This window comes from Alternaria infectoria, assembly GCF_024043175.1.
Source record: "Alternaria infectoria strain BMP 0036 chromosome Unknown scaffold_15, whole genome shotgun sequence".
Lineage (NCBI taxonomy): Eukaryota > Fungi > Ascomycota > Dothideomycetes > Pleosporales > Pleosporaceae > Alternaria > Alternaria infectoria.
Window position 1 is genome coordinate 548966 of NW_026250704.1, and position 23291 is coordinate 572256.

Here is a 23291-nt window from a genome sequence, read left to right on the forward strand (position 1 = left end):
TACAACTGACCCCACCGACCAAGCACTTGCAAATGATAGTCTTGCAAGCTGGTAATAATACATCTCATTCCAATGTGTTCTCCTCATTGATAGGGTTGAACGACGACATAGGAGAACGTACTGATAAGAGGCAATGTAGAGGTCATCCGCCACGATAACGATCGTGAAGGTGACGATCTTTCAGACAATACCCATGCGCTCTAGTTCAACGACCCTTTCTTTGTCAATCGTGTCTTTACGTATGTTAGGAGCAATTTGTGAAGAGATGTTTATCACTTGATCGCCTCCTACTAAGCAACGTTCAGGAAGGCGAGTCGACAGTGAAGGCTTTCAATCCGTCTACGCAAGTAGAGTTGCAATAGCTCATTCTTGTCAGTCCTAATTTCCACCTTGTTCCTACCGATTCTGACGATCTTAACCTCGAGCCTGATCTCCTGTTTCTTATCGCTGTCTCATTCGCTGATAAGACCGTTTGGTTTACCTGAGTGACGTCGTGGGTCATTGAGCAAATACGCACTGACCAAAATAACGCACTCTCACTTTCTTAAAGTCGCATTTGTTTGACCAAATCTACTTCCTTCCTACTATCCTCATCTGCAAAGCCTACGTATCCCACCCAACGCACATCAGCAACGTTCCTGCAACCAACCTCCCGCCCGCAACGAGCCCATATCAAGATGTCTTCCATGGCAGACCTCGCCCGGCAGCTCGCCGAAACCAAACTGGAGCTCGCCGACACCAAATCGGAGCTCGCTGATGTCAAACTGGAGCGTACTCATTACAAGAACAAGTCCAAGTCCCGCAAGCTCATTATCCGGGACTTGAAGGTCGACGCGGAGGATGCGAAAGAGTTACGCGGGGTGATCGACCACGATGACTCTGATGCAACACACGTCCCGGACTACAACGACGATGACACATACGATGCTCGTGAAGAAGAAGAACAAGAAGAACATGAAGACGTCGCCATGAACAACGAACCCTACGATGTCACCAAAGACAAGTACTACGATGTCGACAACGACGAATATCACCCTCTATGGATCAAGAGCGAAGCTAAGCATGTGGTCAAGGACGCAGAGCTCTCCAGGGCCAAGCACGAGTTCTTCGAACTTGACAGCAAGTGCTTCGGACTTGAGCGCGCGCTCACCGCAGCAGAACAGACCATCAAGTCGCGGGATGAGTCGCTCAAGTCGCGCGATGAAACTATCAAGTCGCTGGAAGATACCGTCAGGTCGCAGGACGATAGCATCAAGTCGCTGGGTGATGCCGTCAAGTCACGCGATGAGACCATCAAGGAGCGTGATGAGACCATTGCGAAGCTCGCGGCCGACTCCCTTCGCTCCAAGGCCCAGCCGAACGGACACAAGCGCACCCTTGCGGAGTCTAGCATTGAACCGCGCGAGGTGTTGGAGAAGAAGAAGAAACCCCGCCATGGATACCGGCAAACTCTGGAGATACGTCCCAAGGAGATCAAGGAGACCAAGGAGACCGAGGGTGGTGTGAGCGAGAAGCGCGGAGAGGATGATCAGGCCTGAGGTACATCTGCAGGGACGAGCTGTTGCTGGTTCTTTTTCTTTTGTGTATCGTTCAGATCACTACCGTTGTAATGCTTGATGTGCAAGCTATCTAAGCTCGTAACATCACTGGACATGACTCTTTGCGAGTACAAGATGCGCAATGCACTCTGTCCAACTTGGAATCTAAAATTTCGTTTTCAAATGAGCTACTGTGGACGTGAATTTGTTCTGATATCAGACAATGTAGACGACAGCTAGGCCGGTGAAGATGACGAAGAAGACACGCTTTCGGACACCTTTTGTACATTTGATACGAAGTGAACATCTACTTTCTTCTAAGACCTATCCTCCCGCAGTATAGTACACCCATCTTAATTTGTATCAGACGCGCATCGTTCGAGCCTCCTCTATCTACGTAGCGCTCAGAAGAGCAAGTTATTCAGCAGTAACGCATCCCAAGGTCCTCAAGCATCTTGTAAACTCGATGCCTCAAGAGAGCCTCACTGTACCACTCAAATATCCCGTCCCACCGATCCATATGAGCATACCTAGCCTTCCTTCTGGCTCGTAGAGCCTCGGCTTCGATCTCCAGAGCTTCTTTCGCAACGATAAAAGCGGCATATTTCCTCCTCAGCACGCTGATTTCCCTCTGCTGCTCTCGACGTATCCTCTTCCTCTCCTCAACTGGCAAACTCCGCCACCGCTTCTTGTCCTCCCTGACTCTCGCTGCTTCCTCGCGTTTTGCCTTCCGTTCCTTTGCTTCATCCTTCATCCTTTGGACTTCTGCATTGTATCTTTGAATTTTCTTCTCGAGATAAGCGTTCGCTCCTCGGCGCGCGCAGAGGCATTGTCGCATAAGCTCGTTGAACTCTCTGAGACATCGCTCTACAAGTGCAGTATGCGCTTGCTTGAGTTCCTCATAGTGACGGACAGTGGAGGGATCGGCGTTGTTCGCGAGCGCAGTTTGGTAGTCTTGTTCGATTTTTGCGAGCTCGGCAGCGATGACGATGAGTTGCTCGTCCTTCTCTGAAACTTGTGCATTGAGCTGATCGCGAAGCTCCTCCGCTGTGGGTGGACCGAAGATCGAGAGGTTTGTGGTATCTGCGTCTTGTTCGCCGTCGGTGTTGGTGTTGTCAGGCTCGGTAGAAGACATCGTGGACTGCGGACAGTAGCGTGTAGGCTTCGGCGAAAAGATAGATGGCGATGGCTGTAGTAGCGTTGGTATGGGGTAATGCAAAAGCGCAAAGCCCGAAAATATTGATTCGGTGCGCTGCTTGGCAGATCTAGCCCGTTATAGACATTCCAGTGAAAGAGATGGGCGGGCAACACTGGATGTAGGCGTAGATTCCCTCCTAGAACAACACCTCAACAATCGCTGAAAAGGAGGACTGAGCGCAGCCTTCGTTACAAGCTGTTGACAATATACATTGGCTGCAGAAGACGAGAAAGTAGATATAGGAAAGACATATACTATGGCAAGACGTTGATGAACTCACGAACTTTTCACTGAGCGAATGGAAACCGTATCCTGCCGTGTAATCATTATTAAGCTTTTGGATGTGTTCGTGTGTCCGTCACGATTATTTTACAGGCCTCAAGCTGAGCTGTTCAGCTCGCTCCGTAACCTAAAACATGCCTGTAGTGGTTTGGATATCTGGCTCTGAAGTACGCAAGCGAGGATCGCTTCCGTCACCTTGACGATATTGTGATGAGAGTCATGTTTCAAGTGTTCTCCTCCGATCAAGTAACCAAGATTCCCTGATATGGTAGTCAACCGATGTCAGAATTGATGATGACGGGTCCAAAGTGACGGTGCGACCAGCGACAAGGCGATTATCTTAGGTCCACCAGCTAGGCAGAGAACAGTACAGTTTAAGCACAGATGAGACATGTTGAGAGGTGTTGGGCTCGAAATCATGAAGACGGCTGTATGATAGGCGAAGATGGACGTCACGATGTAGGCGTGGTGTTGAGGTTCCAGCCAAGCGACCCCACCATTAGCCTTATCGCGCTCGTGTACACCTTCTGTGTTCGGCAACAGCCCCGCCTACACCGAGCTGTCCCATCATGGCTGAACTACGGCGGAGATGGCCGCTGACGCGCAAATCGGCTGATATCCAAGTCTCTATTTTCATCGCGCAAGTGTCTCTTTATAGCAGCTGTTCTTCTGCACCCCCTTCCAAGCTCGGACCGAAATCACGCGACAAGGAGTGACGACATGGCGAACATCACATCAGCCGTCTCGCAGGATGATCTGGAGATTCCGGTACTTCATCTTCACTCAGGCATTCCGATCAGCGCCTAACAATGCTTAGCTCATCGACTTCTCCGTGTTCCTCTCAGGCGACGCCGACGCGAAGAAGCAAACCGCCGACGCCGTCCTCAAAGGATTCCAAAACGCCGGCTTCATCTACCTAAAGAACCACGGCATATCCCCCTCGACCGTATCCACCGTATTCTCGCACTCCGCCAAGTTCTTCGCGCGACCAAAAGAGCAAAAAGACAAGTTAGCATGGTACTCGGCTGCCGCCAACCGCGGCTATGTCACACAAGGGCGGGAGAAGCTGGTAGTACTGGAAGAGACAGGCACAGAAGCGGAGATGCGCGCCTTGGTGCCAGATCTGAAGGAGAGCATGGAGATCGGACGCGACGACCAGCCTGAGATGCCGAACATGTGGCCGAGTGGGGATGACGAGGCGAAGCAGTTCAAGGAGCAGATGATGGGCTTCTTCGAGACATGCAAGGACCTGCACATGCAGGTTATGCGCGCTATTGCGCTGGGCATGGGCATCGATGAGAAGTGGTTCGATGGCTTCACGGACGCGGGCGACAACACGCTGAGGCTGCTGCACTACCCGGGTGTGTCGAAGAGCATCTTCAAGAGGAACGATGGGCAGGAGCAGGTGCGCGCAGGAGAGCACAGCGACTACGGTATGGTGGTCTTCACAACTTGCCGCTAGGATTGACTGACACGACGACAGGCTCTATAACCCTCCTCTTCCAAGACGCCCGCGGCGGTCTTCAGGTCCGCTCCCCCAAGGGCACTTTCGTCAACGCTACCCCCATCGCAGACACCATTGTCGTCAATGCGGGTGATCTGTTAGCACGCTGGTCGAACGATACCATCAAGTCAACAAAGCACCGCGTCATGGAGCCACCACCAAAGCCGGAGGACGCCGACAAGGACGAATACCCGCCACGATACTCGATAGCCTACTTCTGCAACCCGAACTACGACCGCAAGATCGAGGCTATACCCGGCACATACGAGAAGGGCAGGAATTACGAGGATGTTATGAGTGGGGATTATATAATTGGGCGGTTAACAGCGACGTATTGAGGGACGAAAACAAGTTGATGGACCTGGTATGACTGTTTGGTTTCAGAAACTATGCTCGGGCTACCGTTGGTGAATTGTGTTGATTTAAGTATTCAAAGCTCATCAAGCCTATCTATTCAAGTCCCATTACATCGTATATAGTGTCCGCACTTTCTATATCGCACCAGGCACATACATGCTCCTATGACGCTCCCAGCGCAACACCAGTCTGAAGCATCAAACTATCAACACCACCCTCTGCCAAGTCTAGCGGCGCAACAAGCGCCATCTGACTCCAGCTAAAAAGTGTATTGCGACCCCCAAACACGAACACCTCGAACCGACCCGCGAATGTATCATTAACCCACACCCGACTACCGCTGATAACATCCGTCTCAATGCGCAGATTCGCTGGGAGTTCAATCGGCACAGGTTCATGGGAGGATGTCGTCTCGTTGGTCCAGATACGACCCGGATGTCCAGTATCGTGGCCATCAAGCGGAGAAACAGAACGTAGAGGATACTCGAAGCCATCGGATGTGGTGAACATGAGTGTTGTGATGCTATCACTGGAGTTGTTTGGAAGAGTAGCGATAGAGAGCGAGGTATCAGGGCCGGTCAAGGTGAAGGATGAGGATACCTTTAGGGTCAGGGTGTAAGGTGGTCCATACGATCCCATTCCCAAAGTTGCGTTACCGTTACTGGATGAGTTTCGTATCCATGATACCAGCGCTGAGCTTGGCGAAGCTACGTTCGTGCTTGTGAAACGGCGATCTAGGTTTTGTCCAGGAGCCTTAGTTGCCTAGAAAGACCTCTTGTTAGCCAACGCGTCGAAATGCATGAACTACTTGCTTCGCTTGAACATACCAAAAGTGCAATGCTATCCGCCAACTCATTCGGGTCGATCTTCGCACCTCGTGCACCCGCCCACGCACGCGCCGCCATAACTGGTATACCCTCTCGCATCGCATAGTAGGCTTCCAGTTGGGTAGTCGCACCCGGGCCATTATCATTCCAAGCTGCAAGAATAGCGCCTTTATTGCCACTAGCACTAGGCTTCAGCTGCTCCGTGGTATTGACCGGATTGTAGAGAGATGGCTCCCACTGCCATCCTGGTACGTTGGCAAAGTTCATCGTGCGCGTATTGTTGTAGAACTGCGGGTAGGGCGCCGGAAGAATAGGCATATGATCGTTCTTGAGACTCATGTATGCCCACCAATCCTCCGAGTTGATCATATCGTATCCATCATTCTGGAGCTCGAGTGGGTCTGATTGACCGTACTGCCAGTGCTGTACTATGATTTCTTTTGAGATGGTGAGGTTCTCGGATGGCTCGTAGGTACCCCATATGCGTACGCGTTTACCAGAAGTACTGTTGATGAAGTCGGCCATCTCGTTTACGAAGTTGATGTAGTCGTCCGCTAGATCGGAATCGTACTCATCAGCGCCGATATGTACCTCCTTCGTTTGAAACCATGGAAGAAACTCGGACCAGATGGCTTTGACTGTGGGGATTGCGTCCGGATGGCTCAGGTTGAGCAGGTCCTTCTTTGCTAGCGCTAACTCAGGCTTCCATTTCGTGATCGCTAGAGCATGGCCTGGGGCTTCGATCTCGGGAATGACGGTGACACCACGTTGTGCACAATGCTGTTGGAAGTCTTCGAAGTCGACACGTGAAAGAGTCTCGTTTGGGCGCTGAATGATAGCCTGGAGCTCTACATTTTCTTCCGGATACAGCGAAAAGTGCGAGAATACGTCTTGCCACGTCTCATTGCGACCACGGTTCAAAGGATAATTGTCGCTAGAGTGATAGTGGAACTCTGACATCTTGAAGAAAGAGGCATATGTGCAGAGTTCTTTCAGGAAGTTTTTATCGTACCACTTCCGGCCTGCGTCAAGCATGAACCCTCGTGTGCTGTATGCAGGCGCATCAACTATCCGACCCGCCATAAGAGAGCCGTTTTCGATCAAGAGCTTCTGCAGTAGGGTGCGCGTTCCCCAGAACATGCCTCTCGCACCTGCTCCGCCTATGTATACAGTGCCATTGGTAACCTCAAGCTCGTATCCTTCTTCTGTAGGCTGACCATTCTCGTATATCAAGGAAAGATTGCTGTCTCGAATCGGGCCGATATGAATACCAGTGAGTGGGAAGTCGTCTACTTGCTCCAGAGTCCAGGAACCACCGAATAGTGATGAGATGTCGGTGCGGAATGTCTCAGCGAACTCATAGGCAGTTGGTGGTATGAGCGTTAGACCTTCGGAGTCTCTCTTTGTGGCGAAACTTCTGTCGATATATATCTTTCTTGCATCTGTGCCGACAGAGAAGCCGAGGTCGTCGCTGTTGCTGTAGCGTGGTGAGACAGGCGGAAGAGGCTGCAGCGCGGTAACGAGGCCGATCAACTGCGAAAACACCACAATCAACATCGTCGGTATGAGACGATACAAGTGATCGCACGCTCAGTTCGCTGTAGTGAATATATCACAGCATTAAGATACCATGTCTTGGCCGTCTGTTACTCGCCCCGCTTCTGCAAGGCCGATGTAACCTCCGCAGGGAGCACAAATGGCGGCAAATGATAAGAAGTGAAAGCCGAAAAGAGGTGTCATCTTGGCAATCAAGCGGAATGGCGGTGATGAATACGAGAGGACGCGTTGTCGCAAGATATGACTTGTCGTCAGCTCTAAGGACGTATGCGATAAGTTCGCCTGGGAACAGTCTAAACCATTTCAGGAAGGATGTGTCCCAAGTCTAAGGAACCGCGACGATGCATACAGCGATAGCGGGCTGTACAGTATCGCGGTGAGGATTCCCCCCGTGTCAGCTCCACGCTTGTTCGTTTCCTCCCTTACGTCGGACATTTCTCGCCTCTCTTTTCCAAAAACATCATGAGGTCATAGACTGGCCGTATGTCGAGGCTCTCTAGGTAATGCCGTGAGTTCATCAGATCGTGGTAGCGAGCAACGCATGTGTACAGCTACCAGGAGTGCAATGCGCATGGTATTCAAACAATACCTTAGTAGTGACAAGACGTGAGCGATCGAAGCGATGTGATCAGGATGGAAGGTGTTCAGGGAGCGCTAGCCAGATGAGTGAAGTTTAGCGCGACGGAGAAAATCTGCGTCTGTACCGACTTCGACCGGCAGTCGCGCACCCTAAACCACACATCGAAAGTACACATCATGTTTCAATAGCATTGGCATTTCCAGGCGTTCTCGTTTCTTTTCTCTTCCCCAAAGATGGATCGCCATCAGCGCGTCGTTGCGCAAGTCGCGTCCAAAGTCAAAGATTACTTCACGCGCAAAGAACCCTTCCGGATATCTCACGGCTCAACAAACAGCACGCGTCCAAATCTCAAGAAGCATGTCGTGGACATCAGCGCTCTTCGAAATGTCATACGCGTTGATACGGAAAGCAAGACAGCTCTTGTCGAGCCAAACGTACCTATGGATCGGCTTGTAGAAGCTACGCTACCGCATGGTCTTGTGCCACCCGTCGTGATGGAGTTTCCTGGTATCACTGTTGGTGGCGGGTATGCTGGAACAGCTGGCGAGAGTAGTAGCTTCAAGTTTGGGTTCTTCGATCGCACTATCAATGAGGTAGAGATGGTTATGGCCGACGGCGAGGTCGTCAAAGCTAGCGAAAAGAATAATGAGGACCTGTTCAGAGGAGCTGCTGGCGCTGTCGGTACCTTGGGGGTAACTACGCTTGTCGATTTGAAGCTCATCGAGGCCAAGAAATATGTCAAGACAACATACTATCCCACACGTAGCGTTGCTCAAGCTGTCAAGGAAGTCGAAGACCATACACGAGGTGAAGAAGGCGAGAGGAATGATTATGTTGATGGCGTCTTGTTCAGCAAAGAACACGGTGCGATCGTCACAGGCGAAATGACCGATGATCTGCCACCCAACACCAAGCCGCAGACTTTCAGTAACCCGTGGGATCCGTGGTTCTATCTGCATGTTGAAGCCGCTACACGAAATTCTACCCAGCCAGTCGTGGAGTACATCCCCTTAGCCGAGTACATGTTCCGCTACGACCGTGGTGGCTTTTGGGTCGGTCGGTCCGCTTTCAGCTACATGCGCTTCCCCTTCAACAAGTACACTCGTTGGTTCCTGGACGACTTCCTCCATACGCGCATGCTTTACCGAGCTCTTCATGCGTCCGGGATTGCGACACGCTACATCGTCCAAGACATGGCTTTACCCTACCCTAACGCCGAAAAGTTCATCGACTATACCGACAAGGAATTCGGAATCTGGCCTCTTTGGCTCTGCCCGTTGAAGCAAAGCCCCCAACCGACTATGCACCCTCACACCAAAGGCGCCCTGAAGTCAGACCAAATGCTCAACATTGGCCTTTGGGGTTTCGGTCCCAAAGACCCTGTCACCTACTTGCAGAAGAATCGCGCGCTAGAGAAGACGCTTGGCGAGATGGGCGGTATGAAGTGGCTGTATGCGCAGACATACTACAGTAAAGATGACTTTTGGGCGCAATTTGATCACAAATGGCACCAAGGCTTGAGGAAGAAGTACAACGCGGAGATGCTGCCAGAGGTGTATGACAAAGTGCACGTGGATATCGAAAAGTATACGAGTATGGCAAACAAGGATATGGGGTTGAAGCTGAGAGGCATATGGCCATTAGGCGGGTTTTGGGGAATCTGGAAGGCCATCCAAAGCAAAGACTATATGATCGCGCGTAACTCCACGTGGAGGTCGAGAAGCTGACGAAAATCTCTTCTGAGAGCAACAAAGTCATATTGAATTCGCGTTAGTCAAAAGACCCTGTCGAGACGATTTGTGCGACCTCGAAGAGTCTCCAGTGCAAAGCTTGCTGCCTGCCTAAAACTTGCTCACACCAACCTTTCTACATCCACAACACCACACCACCTGCACTCGTCTCAATTCAACATGAACGGCCCGTTTATCGCTCCTTCGCTCGTGTTTTCAGACATGTTCCGCATGGCGGTCGTCCACCTGATCTTCAGCATCCCAGTGAACGTGTTAGACGAGACTGCCGAAGCCGTCATGCGCGAGGTGACGGAGAATATCGACGCGGACCCAGTCAAGTTGAGACACACGGTCGACATCATCTACGCGAGCGCTATGGAAGACAAGAATTGGGTATACGTCGCAGTCAAGCTGCTGAACTATCTCTGCCATCTCATCCCGGCGACACTAGCCGACCCAAACGTACTCCCCGATGGCAACAACCAGCTACGCTCCGGCGCGCGTCTCGTCCAACACTACATCTACACGCGCTCGCTGGCCGACTTTCAAGCCGACATGCAGAAAGCCGCATGGTGCCAACCGCGCATGTGGCTCCTCGCTGAACTAGGTAAGTCTTGCCTCTACGAAGTGCATGTGAGACATATAGTGACTTCGTACCTCTACCTCTGTAGCCGACGCAACATCATCAACTCTCCTTATGTCGCTCAAGACAAATGTTTGGATCTTGGATATGATGGTAAGTGCACAGCATCTGTTCAGCAACCATAACATCGACCTGTTTGTCGAGTACGTGGAATTCGTTGCGCGGGGTCTGGATGAGAATCCAATTACTGAAGCGGAGCTCACGAGGGTTTTGGAGAAAGTACGCGAGCGCACAGTGAACGCGGACGAGGATCTAATGTCCAAGATCAAGGTCGCAGGACTAATTTCCCTGAGGAAGAACGCCTGGGTTTTGTGAAAGCAAGGATCTGGCATAACGCGAAGTGTGGAAGGCTTGTCTGGCACACACGGTTGGCGGAGAGGGACAGTGTCTTGTATCATAAGAACATCTGATAGTCTGCTGTTGCAATTCTTCTCAGCAGCCAATGTACTATCATGTGTCAATATTGTAGGCGCATCTTCGCCGCCAGTGTGCTTGACCCTGACCCTGCGCCCAACGCCAAGCCTTCATCGTTTGCTCCTGCCCATTGTGTTGAATCCCAACACCTCGACGCGTAGGATTTTCTCACACAACACCAATCTCTCGCGCAATCATGCAACACAACAAGATGGCATCAGCTACATTTGTAGTTGAAGACGTATCTGCGCAGCTTCCAAATGACGTCTACCAAGAGCAATTCGACTTCACTGAGCTCATCCGCGATGTCGTTGATTCTGTCGATAGTCAGACCCCGGACAGCACGGTACAAGCCCAGGTCCAGTTGCTCCTCGCCCTTGTCGGTAGAGATCTACTGAAACTTCACGCGCTCATCAATGTCGTCAACGCTAAGATTGTGAGTCAATCGAGCTGGGCCACAGTAGGCGTAAAGCTCTACAGGTAAGGTATTCCCCACAATGCAGCAAGGTCCCGGCTAATCAGGTTGTGCCAGGGCTTTGTTCGACACAATCGATCCGGATCTGGAGCTCGAAGTCGTCAACGGCAAAAGTATCGTGGGTGCCGACATCGCGGGCAAGTACATCCTCGAGGCTGCCGGGGAGTTCATCGCTCGACCGATCTGGGAACCCGGATCCGTCAACGTACTGGATTTCTCGCTCAGCCTCCTCAGAGCCTTTTCTGTCGGACAACGCGGATCGGCAATAGCGGTGAACGTGGGTTGCGGCCTGTTGGAGAAGATGGCCACCTCTCTCTACCTGCCCTTCCACAACAATTACGACACGTTCTTTCCGTTCGCGTACAAAGCTATTCCACTGCTCGACACCGCCGATGAGAACATGAAGTCTAGCCGTGTTACCGATATTCTGATGGCTTTGAAGAAGGAAAACTATGAGAGGACGGAGCAAGAGAAGGCCCTGATCAAGCACATGTGCGACATACTCGGCAGGTCTGACCTGTATCAACAACACACAGAGTCAGGGTATACCTGTACCTGGGAAGATACCGACTCTGATGCGGCCGAGGACACAGTCTCTGCCAAGGTCGAGTATGTATACGGCAGGGGTCGATTCAGCGTCATTCCGCCTGAGGAACTTGACCAGGCAGTTGAAACTAGCTCGAAGCTATGTACCACAACACAGGATTGGGAATTGCCAGCTATCGAACGGCTGCTCAAGAGCATCTCCGAAGCCATGAAGATTGGCGCACCAACCTGGGTACAGACCATTACGCTCGACATGATAGAGATCATGGTCAAGTCGGACTATGTCTTCTTGCACAAGAACATGCAGATACTGGTCGGCTTCATGTTTCCTGTTGCACCGGCGCTTGACGCTATGGCTGACAATCATCATTGTGAGCGATTGACGACACTGTTCGATGCGCTCAGCACCCACAACGGTGTACAAACCGTCCAGGATCATGATACCATCGAAGATATCCGCCGAAAGTTGGGTAGAGGCGTGCACAGTGCAGCGACACAGCCCATAGGCGATATGCTCGAAGAAGATGACCTCCTAGGTGCTATCTCCAAGCTCGAGATCGATTGATTTCTTCGTACGAAAACGTGGTTTCGGATTGTCTTGGCCAGTCCGTTCGACATATAAAGGGTCGGCAAGAAAGAGGTGGCAGGCGTGGGTGTAGTCGGGTCAAAGGCGCATGCTGTTCTTCGTTGGCGAGGAGGTTGGGTCTGGTGGGGACTAAAGGGGATCGGCAAACTTCTAGCGGATTACGTCAGATGGTCAATGCATGTCGCGCACCTTACGCGTGCCCACAATCCCATCGCGCATTGCCAGCTCCAACATCGTGATCTTTAAGCGGTCTGGACTGCACCTCATCGCATGCACACTTCACTCATGACGACATGCGTACCCACAGACTGAGCTCACTAGTGGACGAATTGAGCGGATGAGTACGGATCCTCTGCCGAAACGAGCCGCCACGCTATGACGATGATCATCCACCCTGCTGCAATTTCGATAAACATCGTTTGACAAACCATTTCTCTGGGGAACCGTATCAGTAACACCTGCGCATAGCACATCGTCCATCATCCATATCGACCGACCCTCATCTTCGTCTTGAGCGCTGCGAGATTCCCTAATCACCTGCACGACTAGCTGCAGCTGTCTCCACAATGGCGGAACCAGAAACCAAGAAAGGCGGCTTGCGCGCCATGTTTGGCATGCGATCAGGAAAACAACCAAAAGAGCCGGCTACGCGGAAGAAACTTTCCAAGAAGGGATCACGAAGCGACATGCTCGGAAAGCTTGACTCAACCACCAACGTAGCGAACCCCAACCGCCAAGACTCTGGTAGCTTTACGAACGAGAGAACCGATCTCTCAGACAACAGTTTTGGCTTACCTACCAATGAAGACATCACTGGCCTCGCGCCGCATGCGTTGCGTGATCATCCATATGCTGCCGTTAATGCTCTCATGGATACCAGCAACGCCTACCTACAACCTGGGCAACAAGCGGCCGATTACCGCCGCAACTCAGAAGGACAACCACAGTATGCCGCGCCTTTGTATCAACCACACAGCTCGAGATCTGCATCAATACCGCAGTCGGGCAATGAGCAGACCCTACCATACGCGCCATCGAGATCGCAGCCATCAAAGCTGACCAAGTCTCATCGCGCGCCTTCAAAGCATGTCAAGGCCGATGACATTCTTGACAAAGATACCGGAGAAAGAAAGGATCTGACAGACATGATGCATGCTTTCACGTACATTGATGGTGTTGATACGATTGAGGAAGAACGAGATGATGTATCTTTACTCTATGATCCTACGAAGCCCGACGGAACAGCGTTACTCGGCAGCGCATCACCTGAAGTATGGCTTCATGTTGCAGACTACCTCTCACCACTCGAAGTTGCCAACCTATCCTCCACATGCCGGACCATGTACGCTCGGTTAGGTAGACACCCATACAAATTGCTAATGGATCCGCTCCATCGGCCGCAACGACTCGACTTTCTACTTTCCATGGACCATAAGATGCCGCGCCATCTTTTCTGTTTTCCATGCGCGCAATGGCATTTGCGCATCCAGCCTGGTATGGAGACGATGAAACCTCCCAACGTTCTCAACCCACTTTTTGAGTGCCCCAATCGAACCAACGTTCATATTCCTCCACCAAGGCTCCGTATTAGCGATGGTCGCACATTACCGTTCGCATTCGCTCAATTAGCCCGACGCCACTGGGCCTACGGCGCAGATTACGGCATTCCTCATCAGTCGCTAGGCCGCCGTTGGAAAGACACCTATTCGACCTGGAGGCATGATTCTACCTATCACATTACTGATAAAGGTCACCTATTGATGCGCATCCGATCACAACAGTACGTGGAAGGGGGTATGACAGATGCAGCAAAGCGTATGCTTTTGTTCAGCCGTGGAGACTTCACGCCCTACTTCAGCGTTTGCGCACATTGGAAGCACGGGCTGCTAACATCGATACCTAAATGCGCATTGTCGCATATTCCTCATGTCCACGAATCCGAAACGACAGCCCTCGACAAGTTCCGCGAACGTAGCATAGGGAAAAAGGCTGTTGGCATGGTCAACCTCTGTTCTATATGCCGACCAATGCGCCGCTGCCCCAGATGCCCGACCGAATACCTATTCGAACTCAAACTTGTTGAAGACAAGAGCGTGCGCGGCAACGGCCCTGAGCGCTTCAAACAGGCTCTCATCGTCACGCGTTGGAGTGATCTAGGCCCTGCGCGCAGCCCTGAGGACCCCGAATGGAGTGCTATTACTGGTGACAACCAGGAATACGATAGTTTCAAGGAGATTGGTCGAAGAGCTGTTAGTGGTGTGTTTGAGAGTGCGTTCACGGACACGATACCTGGGCAGCGAATCATGAGCATGAATCCTATGGACGTGAAGGCGAACGAAGAGAGCGGAGACTGGTATTAGTCGACATTCATGTAATGATTAATGTACGCGATAGCATGGGAATGTCCGGACGACCCGTATAGCGCTTTCGCGAGCTCAGGATAGTGCATTCGTCATAACCGCGCTCCCCTACAACCCTAATCTTTTACAAGGGTATCACATTGCGCCTCCAATACACCCTATAATATATCCCCTACTCCACGACAAGCCCTCAACTCCTCTTCATGCATCGCTCCAACGCTGTTACATACTAGACTCCGCGCTTCGAGCAGCCTCAATGCCACACCGCGCACATGCGAAACACCACTCCAATGCATGCGCTCAACTGATAATTCCGAAGATCCTCACCACACTTTTACGGTGCCCGTACCACCTTCCTACCCGTGACCTCATAACGCTGCAATTCCTGAAGAATCTTCGGTGAGTCGGCAAAGTCGTAAACTTCGACCTTCGGTGTAATCTTGCCCTCCAAAGCCATCTGTAGCAGCTCGTCCATCTGCTTTGCGCTACCGGTTGAGGATCCTCTAATGACAAGTCCTGAGCGCGTTAGCATCATGCCTAGCTGAATCGATACGGTGAAGACAAACCTCTGTTAGCGATATGGATCGGGCTCATAGGGAACATGAACGTATCCGGTGGAAGCCCCACACAGACAAACACGCCACTATTCCTCGCCAAAGCAGGAGCTTGAAGATAAGCTCTTTCGCTACCTGCAACACAGATGACACCATGCGCGCCTTCCCCATCCGTCAGATCTCGCACGGCTTGCAACACATCCTGCTTGGCGTAGTCCACGAAAGCCACGGCGCCCATCTCCTTCGTCAGCTTCTCTTTCTCAGCACCGCTGTCAATCGCAATGACCTTGTATCCCTTGATAGTAGCAATTTGCACACCGATATGTCCAAGACCTCCTCCAGCACCAATGATAGCGACGAAGTCACCGGGGTTGACCTCAGGTGTGAGTTTCGATACGGCGCCCGCGAGACTGAGACCTGCGCAAAGGAGTGGCGCTGCGATCTCGCTCTTAACTCCTTCCGGAATCATAGTAACAAATTCCGCATCTGCGACCACATACTGCTGTAGAGTACCCCAGACGCTTCTTCCAGTGTTCTTCTGCTTGGCGCAATGATTCTCCTTGCCTTGTTTACAGCTACTGCATTCTTTACACGCGTTCCACAGCCACTTTATGCCCACCCTCTTCCCCATCAGATCTTCTGACACTCCCTGACCGAGGGATACCACAGTGCCAACGCCTTCATGGCCGGGTACTTCGGTGTATTTCCCGGGCGAAACAAGGTTGTGGCAGTCGCTGTGGCATATGCCGCTGTATTCGAGCTTTACGAGGAGTTCGCCGGCCGAAGGGGATTGCACTTGGACGTCGTTGCGAATTTGGAGGACGCAATCTGGACCGGGGTCTTGGATCCAACCTGCGGTTTGTGTTTTGGGGATTGACTCGGTCATTTCGTCGCGTTCAGGGGGAGGTGGGGTTTTTGGTGGGGTGCTGATTTGCGATCGACGCTGTTATTTCGGGATAAGGAGACAGCTGTAGTTTGAAGACAACGAGAGAAGGCTTCAAATTCTGAGCAGCTCAATGCGCACACAACAAGGGACAGAATTGAAAACGAAAGAAATGCCGATAAGCAATGGGCCGGACGGCAATGGTATCAGAAGTGGTGACGATACCCCGCGGCAGCCCCACCATCGGCCTTCTCCGACACTACCAATCGGAGCGCGTCGACCTCCGCATTTTGGACGCGGCTGCCTCATCCGGCTAAACATCACTTGTGCCACTTTTCTATCTTCTTTGATCCTTTTGAGGACAGAGATACGGAACACTAAGGAGTCAACAGATGAGAAAGATCATGGACAAAATCACGGATATCTTCGGGATGGTGTCGCGGTGCATGAAGCTCTGGAGGGCTTCTGATATTGTTCAAGTGACTACCAGGTCGGTGGCATTGCTTCAACGACTGCCCTAAGTAGACATTACTTTCTCTGTCATCGCATCTGCGCCCATCGCTACTGTGCGATGCCATCCTCTACCATCTGATCAGACACAGATCGGTACGCGAGAGGTCTCAGGTCTCCTCTTCCTCAGTCACCACCACTTTGCCTTCGTCTTCAAGCCTCATTTTAGCAAGTAGCTCATTGACGCTCTGTCCTTCGCCCTCTCCTGTCATACCCTCGTCATCTTCCCTTCTCTCAATCTTTGGTTCACCCTTGCTGCTCATAGCTTCTTCGTCTTTCTTCATCTGGACAACAGCCCACGAGTAAGACATGCTCTTCATCCAATTGACGGAGCCTCGCTGCCTTGATACATAGCTGCCGTATTTGTCCTTCGTCTTCCACTTGTCCCACAGCATATGAAGCAGCCCTTGGGAACCAGGCTCGAGGATTTGTAGGTGTTCAATCTCGTACCATCCGATGAACTTGAATGATCGGCTAGCACGCGGGACAGGCTGAGAGAAGACGGCGATCGGAGAGTAGTCGATGAGAACTCTCTCACTGTGGTGATTCGATAGCGGCTCAGTGGTGGTGGACTCTGGTGTTCCACTCGATGAACCCTCCTCGTGGTCCTCATCTGCGACTTCGCTGCTCGTTGGTAGCATGACACCTCCATCCTCACCCGGTTGGTCTAATCGTTGGGCGGGTGCTGCGACGGCGATTACTGTCTTAGGCTCAAAAGGAGGTGTGGCTACCGTGAGAAGGTTCAGGTTGCTCTTGACGAATATAACTCCGTCGTCGTCCCACTTCGGGTTCGCGCCATTGAACAACAGCACCCACGATAGACCGTCCGGGTTTGTCGCGGAGGAATGGAGGGTAGCGTTATGTGCATCTTCGGTGACGGCACCCTCTCCCCAGAAGTAGTTGTGGATTTCCTGGACGGTGTACAAGTCGTCATCGGACCGTTCTTGGAACTTCCAGCTGGGCACCCCTGATGGTATTGCGATGGGTGTCGTGGGCACGTCTGATACCGCTGTGGGCGCTACCTTCTTCCGAAGGTGTGGCGGTACGTAGACGCTTTCCATCTTATCGTTGCTGTTCGCGGTTGGGAGCGGTATCGAAAGGCTGTGCAACGAATGGACTGCTACGCGTCAGATCATGGCCCCACTTCACCACGTGGGCACGCGCCTCCTCCTCACTCCTCCCCTTCACCAAACGGATCAAGCCGAGTTGCAGACTACATGAGGTCAATCGAAAGCGAAAGTCTCAATGATACGGGTGCGTGGCAGCTTCACAGGCTTTTGTTGTGGATTATAGCAAGGTGCTGGTAGTCTGACTATCGCCACGCTACTTGATCATCACTGAGATATACCTGTGGAAAGACCATGTAGTCACCTAGATAATTCTTGATTCTGAGCTCCTTTCTCCTTGCTACATTTCTCGGTTCAAGTGGTGAATGCGAGTTCGATGTGAAAGTGACTGAGGATATCATCATCTAGTAGATAGTAAACTTCGGGCGGTTCTGAACCCAGAAGTCCAACCTCTCACACAACCGCGATACCAGAACCTCTTTGCGATCGAATAGCATTTCTCTTTACACTACTGACTATCAAAAGTAGTATACAATGTCCCCACCGCAAGCGCAAACGGGCGAGCCAACCACTCTCGCTCACCAGATCTTCACCAAGACCGTTCGCTCACTACACCTAGACCGCCTCGCCCCACCCCGATTTCATCACCCCCACCCAATCATCATAACAATTACACCACCTACACCAACTCCCTCTCCCACACCCTCACTCTCCAACATGTCTTGGACCACCATCGAACTCTCCAATTACCCACCAAAGCTCACCCGCCGCGACGTCATCTTACTCTTCCAGGACTTCACGATCTCGCCTGACTTCGCGCTCCCCAACGTCAAGAACCTCGCCTATCCGCTACGCACATTCATCAAGATCACCGGAGAGGGGGAGGCAGAGCGCGCGGTGCAAGAGCTGTGCTGGAGCAAAGTTGGCGGTCGCCAGATCAACGTGAGGATGGTTGAGAAGACGGGTCACGGGGAGAAGGAAGTCGCTGTTGCGGATGTGGCTGATGAGATGAAGATTGGTATCCTCAGTACGTTATCATATTGTCACTTCACTGATACGAAACTAACATACCCAGATACTGCGCGCGTCTACAACCCGCATCTCGCCCTCAAGGTCCTCGAAATCCGCGAATGTATGCAGGGTACATCTAACTTCGCCTTCCTGCAAGCCCGCGACGTGGTCACGGTGTACAGCGAGCCCGGTGCGCATGTGCAGCCGGTTGACAATAAGGCGAAGTGGGAGCTCGTCATGGCTGGTCGCTCCGAGGGTTGGAACTGGAAGATGAAGGATGGGAGTGGAAGGCTTGCTGCGCTGAAGGATCTGCAGGATACGATGGAGAGACAGGGTGTTATGCGGAAGTTGTGGGGTCAGTGGGAGGGATGCCAGCGGTTGGAGATGTGATGGGATTGTGTTTGTCGATCTCTACACTTCTGAATACTACACGACGACTGCAGGAATCAAGCCACAACCGAGCAAGAGCGTTGATTTTGAGAGGTTTCATTGAAGTACGGAGAATGTTATGTATAGTCGTCTTCCATGCATGATGCTAGAAGCCATAACCACCAGTTTCAAATCCCCATCGAATAAGCCTTCTAGCTGTGTTGGTATCTGAAGACATCCCAAAATTGGCTAATTCAGTATGAGCTTTGAATTAGCCCTACCAACAAGAAACAGGTCGGCGCCAAAGTTGCCGTACTGCACGGCTAGCTTGTTGTAATTTCCGTTCCGCAGAGAATCGGAGTATGATCTGAAGATGTACTTGACTATAGCTTGACCTATATCACCCATAACTCTTGGGCAAACTGAGTAATATGCGCGTATTAGCATCTTCGTTGTCTCTAACTGTGGGCCAGAGCCTGAGACTTCGCTACGAGTCTCGAAAGCAACCATAGCGGCCTTCTGTAGAATTTTGGCATCGTACTTGTCGGCGAGAATGTGAAGGGCAATAAGAGGAATCACGTCGCTCTGGAAAAGACTGTTGGTGTTACGACCTGGAGGTGATTTCTTGAGCTCCATCTCGTAGAAGAACTCCACCATGGTTTGGAAGGTTTCCGGATCGTCTTCGTAGACTTCGATGGTGTCTGCAGAGGCTTCCTGCAGATGTCTTGTTAGGCCAATGTGCCTTCACGTCTGGGTTTTGAAACATACCTTGAATCGGCCAGTCAAAGCTGCCATGAACCACCCAGAGTGAGCGCAAAGTACAGCCTTGTGAGCCTCATACTCCTTGACCTGGCCCTTGTAGATTTGACGAATCTTGATGTCGGAGAAGGTGGGGTCGTTGTAGAGCCTGAGATGCGGACATGTTAGTATGTCGTTTAGGATAGACGTCGTCAGTAGGAGGGGCACTTACGCGCGGCGGGCTGGTGTCGCCGGCTGAGCCATTGTGGTGGCGATTGCTGTAGAGGTCCTTTGTATCTGTCGCAGGTGAGACAAAGAAAGATGGATTTGATTTGGAGTTGAGGTCTCAAGTTTACTATATAAGTGGGGCTAAAGTAGCAAACAAACACGCTCGCTAACGGTGAGGTGCGAGGAAGCCTCATAATGCAACGGAGAGCAGTGAGAGCGCCTGAAGAATTATCGACATGATTCTGACTGCCTTGTGCTACTAACTGAGGAAATGTGTAGTATGATTGAAGAGTGAGCAATGGAGGCGACAGGAGATGAAGAAGTCAGGTACTCAAAGTTAAACCTGCTCATATGAAGAGATATAACCACCCGCGGTCCCCATTCCGCTCAAATGGTCTCCCAGTCCGCACCTCTCAGATCAAAGACATCTTTCCGACAAAGCGGACAGTCATGAGCCCTCGCATATGGCCCGTTGACTAGCTTCGATAGACAATCTTCACAGAACATGTGGTTGCAGGCGATAAGTCGACGCATGCTCCGTTGTGGCTCGAAACAAATGCAACATTCCGTATCCACCACAGTCGAAAAGATATCCAGATTGACATGAGTTGCCAAGTGTGGTGTAGCTACTGCTGTTGCTGGGTGGTCTGGTAGCACTGAGACTACACCCGCGAGATGTGGCGTGGAGAGGAGAGTCTGCGAGATCGTCGGAGGGCTAATCGCTACGTCCGCGACTGGCCCAGTATCATATAGTCCTTGATTATCTGGCATGTGCTCGGTGCAATAGTACCGATCAAGCACATTGCTTTCGTAGAGAGTCCCAACACGCATACATCGATGTGAATTTCCGATGAATTGGCCTTGTGGTCTCCCAACGATGGCTTCGCAACGATCTGCATGTGAGTCGCAAAACCATTGCTGACTGTCGGTGTCAACGCAACTGCCACGTCTCCAGCCATCCTCCGTACACAACGGGAGCCCCATTCGCGTGTCCCCGATGCAGTAGCCGCACAGCCAATTATCTGAGAAGGCGTAGTATATGAGAGCCGGGTTCGGGCAGCCACGGAGCCGTTCGCATACGTCGGGTCGGGTACGCATATTGTAGATGATTGTTTTGGAGTATACAAGCCCACCAAGGTTGATTAAGATGTAGCGGCGTATATGTTGAGTATAAGTATTTCGAAGCGATGACTGACTGACAAACAAGGGGTTTTCGCACGGGAGAGTCAGCAAAAGGCAGGGTCTCGAGGCTGAGATCCGACGAAGCAACTCTGGCTGCTGTCGCTGCAGTCTAGCCATTCACTCTTTCCGGACATCATGGCTGACGGTCAGAGCGCCTTCGAAGCTAACAATGTCCCTGCAGCAGCGAAGGCGATCGCGAGGTCATGTGTCGTGATTGACGTGCAGTAACACTTCCGCAATGTGCATGCGACAAGTTTGGTTCATGGTTGAGTGGCAGGCGCGCTCGTGAGGACGTGATGCATCGACCTGCGTTCTCTTAGCGACTGTTTCGTAGTCAATAATCCGTAGAACGCGAACACGATGCCACTGCTCACGTGTCAAATGCGCGTAAAATTCCATATTGTCCCGTGAAAATATGTAAGACGTGTCAGAGCCTTAGTGATGCAAGCGCATCGCGTTGTGGTGATGGGAATGATGGAGTAACAGTGGTGGTTCGTGGCTCGACCTGAGCGCGCCCTGCTATGACGTCACTACCTTCCGCGTCTTCACACCACTGAGAACGAATCCCTAAGGTGTCAGCAAGTTGAGACCTCCACGACTTTCCATCAATATGGAATTCGATGTGATGTGATGGATATCAAAGGCCTCACGATACGATCACCAGGATGCTGGTGATAGTTGCCCAGCCGTGTCGTGGAATGAGTGCGTCGCAAAATTTGGGCCGGTAGGTGTCCGGGTTTGCTGTTGACTAAAGAACATATGGAAGAACGTGTTGCTTGGATAAGTAATATTAGACAATCACTCAGTGAACCGATGAAAAAGACAGGATGAACGTCTGTAAGCGGCAGAGATGAATTTGACCAGTGGATGAATACATGCATCCGCAAAGTCCAAACCGACAAGCACTAGGCGTTGAGCCCTCAACTACGCACCAGCCTAGCAAGAAGTCGATAAATGCACTCTTATTCAATCAGGCATAGGGAAGGAAGAGTGAGCCTTCCACAGGCCTCACAACCCGCGGTGCTCCTGCTTCTTCGTTGGGTGCTCCCAACCTTGCGAGTGTAGTCCTATCCTCGTAAGCCCATAGTGGCTCATCATCGTATCTGACACTCGTTGTGCTCGACGTGCTTGGCGAATCCAACACAATGCACCTAGCCTCTTGATTGTGTTGCCAATCTCGCCATTGGTATTCCCTTTGGATCATCCTCCCCGACGCCGCACGGAAATTTTCCCGACAAATAAGCTTGGGTTTTGGGTGACAATTATTTCGTGTCCAAAGAAGCTTGGCAGCAGCGACAGGTAGAGCTGGGTAGAAAAGGTGCCATGGTGTCCCGGGCTTGTCGGCGACATCTTCTGTTCGTGCCATAAAGACTGCGATGGGCGACTTGGGTATGTGATTGGAGAGTCTGTTGGCGATGAGGTTTTGCGCGTCGTGCAGCGAGAATGCATATATATAAGTGAAGCCGGTGGAATTCGTATAGCGGGAGAATTCTTTTGGACGGGGTGGCGGCAAAATCAATGATAGCGAATTGCTTGCACTCTCAACCGGAGCTGCGTTATGTATGTTTGCATGAGGATTGAGGCTATCCATGTTTTGGCGATGTGATGTGCTATGGTGGTAGAGGTGCGACGTTCCCAAGTTTGAGGTACTTCGCTCGCTTCTTTCTACTTGCACGCGCTGCCTGCCGGATATCGGGGTATGAGCAGCGGTTGCGAAGGCGCGAGGCCTCGAGGAAGCCGCATTGAACGCTCAGAGGAAAGGCGACATCGATGGACAATCATCCAGTCAAGTTCACCGACAGCACTGGGACCAGTGCGTGTACAAATGAAACTGGGATAACCTGGAGAAGTTTTGAAGGTTTCATAGGCAATGATCCACCGCAAGGATAGCGTCTCTTTATTCCGACGCCGTTGCAGTTCGGCCGTAATGCGGGATGAGGTTCCATGATCTGTCGTCCCACGTATGCAGACAGCCGCGGCCGGTCGTGCTTGGCAGGAACGACTGGCTAGATTGGTGGTCGGATTGATTTGGTCGGAAAGCCGTCTGGCCTAACACCACGGAAACACATAGTCATGCCAGTGCAAGTCTGTGGCACGTGAGCGTGACTCAGCCAGCACGCAGATGTGTCGTTGGGTGACAGTCGGGTGGCAG

General features: G+C 51.7%; 12 protein-coding genes across 12 annotated transcripts; 7 read left to right on the forward strand and 5 right to left on the reverse strand.

The window, feature by feature from the left end:
* Window positions 1-677: 677 nt before the first annotated feature.
* J4E92_008221 (uncharacterized protein) lies at window positions 678-1538 on the forward strand (the record flags this gene model as incomplete). Its single annotated transcript, XM_051499574.1, has 1 exon — window positions 678-1538. One exon carries the CDS (start codon window positions 678-680, stop codon window positions 1536-1538), a length of 861 nt encoding a protein of 286 aa, XP_051350357.1.
* Window positions 1539-1959: 421 nt separating this feature from the next.
* Window positions 1960-2673, reverse strand: J4E92_008222 (uncharacterized protein; the record flags this gene model as incomplete). Its single annotated transcript, XM_051499575.1, has 1 exon — window positions 1960-2673. One exon carries the CDS (start codon window positions 2671-2673, stop codon window positions 1960-1962), a length of 714 nt encoding a protein of 237 aa, XP_051350358.1.
* Window positions 2674-3738: 1065 nt separating this feature from the next.
* On the forward strand, window positions 3739-4860 carry J4E92_008223 (uncharacterized protein; the record flags this gene model as incomplete). The annotated part of the gene is made up of 3 exons (XM_051499576.1): window positions 3739-3786; window positions 3836-4451; window positions 4502-4860. The coding sequence occupies 3 exons, from the start codon at window positions 3739-3741 to the stop codon at window positions 4858-4860; spliced, it is 1023 nt and encodes a 340-aa protein (XP_051350359.1).
* Window positions 4861-5041: 181 nt separating this feature from the next.
* Window positions 5042-7263, reverse strand: J4E92_008224 (uncharacterized protein; the record flags this gene model as incomplete). Its single annotated transcript, XM_051499577.1, has 2 exons — window positions 5042-5641; window positions 5707-7263. The coding sequence occupies 2 exons, from the start codon at window positions 7261-7263 to the stop codon at window positions 5042-5044; spliced, it is 2157 nt and encodes a 718-aa protein (XP_051350360.1).
* Window positions 7264-8076: 813 nt separating this feature from the next.
* J4E92_008225 (uncharacterized protein) lies at window positions 8077-9570 on the forward strand (the record flags this gene model as incomplete). The annotated part of the gene is made up of 1 exon (XM_051499578.1): window positions 8077-9570. One exon carries the CDS (start codon window positions 8077-8079, stop codon window positions 9568-9570), a length of 1494 nt encoding a protein of 497 aa, XP_051350361.1.
* A 183-nt stretch (window positions 9571-9753) lies between these two features.
* On the forward strand, window positions 9754-10531 carry J4E92_008226 (uncharacterized protein; the record flags this gene model as incomplete). The annotated part of the gene is made up of 2 exons (XM_051499579.1): window positions 9754-10180; window positions 10245-10531. The coding sequence occupies 2 exons, from the start codon at window positions 9754-9756 to the stop codon at window positions 10529-10531; spliced, it is 714 nt and encodes a 237-aa protein (XP_051350362.1).
* A 295-nt stretch (window positions 10532-10826) lies between these two features.
* On the forward strand, window positions 10827-12216 carry J4E92_008227 (uncharacterized protein; the record flags this gene model as incomplete). The annotated part of the gene is made up of 2 exons (XM_051499580.1): window positions 10827-11110; window positions 11163-12216. The coding sequence occupies 2 exons, from the start codon at window positions 10827-10829 to the stop codon at window positions 12214-12216; spliced, it is 1338 nt and encodes a 445-aa protein (XP_051350363.1).
* A 587-nt stretch (window positions 12217-12803) lies between these two features.
* On the forward strand, window positions 12804-14597 carry J4E92_008228 (uncharacterized protein; the record flags this gene model as incomplete). The annotated part of the gene is made up of 1 exon (XM_051499581.1): window positions 12804-14597. The coding sequence occupies one exon, from the start codon at window positions 12804-12806 to the stop codon at window positions 14595-14597; it is 1794 nt and encodes a 597-aa protein (XP_051350364.1).
* Window positions 14598-14931: 334 nt separating this feature from the next.
* On the reverse strand, window positions 14932-16037 carry J4E92_008229 (uncharacterized protein; the record flags this gene model as incomplete). Its single annotated transcript, XM_051499582.1, has 2 exons — window positions 14932-15113; window positions 15164-16037. 2 exons carry the CDS (start codon window positions 16035-16037, stop codon window positions 14932-14934), a joined length of 1056 nt encoding a protein of 351 aa, XP_051350365.1.
* Window positions 16038-16654: 617 nt separating this feature from the next.
* J4E92_008230 (uncharacterized protein) lies at window positions 16655-17605 on the reverse strand (the record flags this gene model as incomplete). Its single annotated transcript, XM_051499583.1, has 1 exon — window positions 16655-17605. One exon carries the CDS (start codon window positions 17603-17605, stop codon window positions 16655-16657), a length of 951 nt encoding a protein of 316 aa, XP_051350366.1.
* Window positions 17606-18328: 723 nt separating this feature from the next.
* Window positions 18329-19012, forward strand: J4E92_008231 (uncharacterized protein; the record flags this gene model as incomplete). The annotated part of the gene is made up of 2 exons (XM_051499584.1): window positions 18329-18638; window positions 18687-19012. The coding sequence occupies 2 exons, from the start codon at window positions 18329-18331 to the stop codon at window positions 19010-19012; spliced, it is 636 nt and encodes a 211-aa protein (XP_051350367.1).
* A 228-nt stretch (window positions 19013-19240) lies between these two features.
* Window positions 19241-19993, reverse strand: J4E92_008232 (uncharacterized protein; the record flags this gene model as incomplete). The annotated part of the gene is made up of 3 exons (XM_051499585.1): window positions 19241-19705; window positions 19760-19898; window positions 19962-19993. The coding sequence occupies 3 exons, from the start codon at window positions 19991-19993 to the stop codon at window positions 19241-19243; spliced, it is 636 nt and encodes a 211-aa protein (XP_051350368.1).
* Between the last annotated feature and the right edge of the window lie 3298 nt (window positions 19994-23291).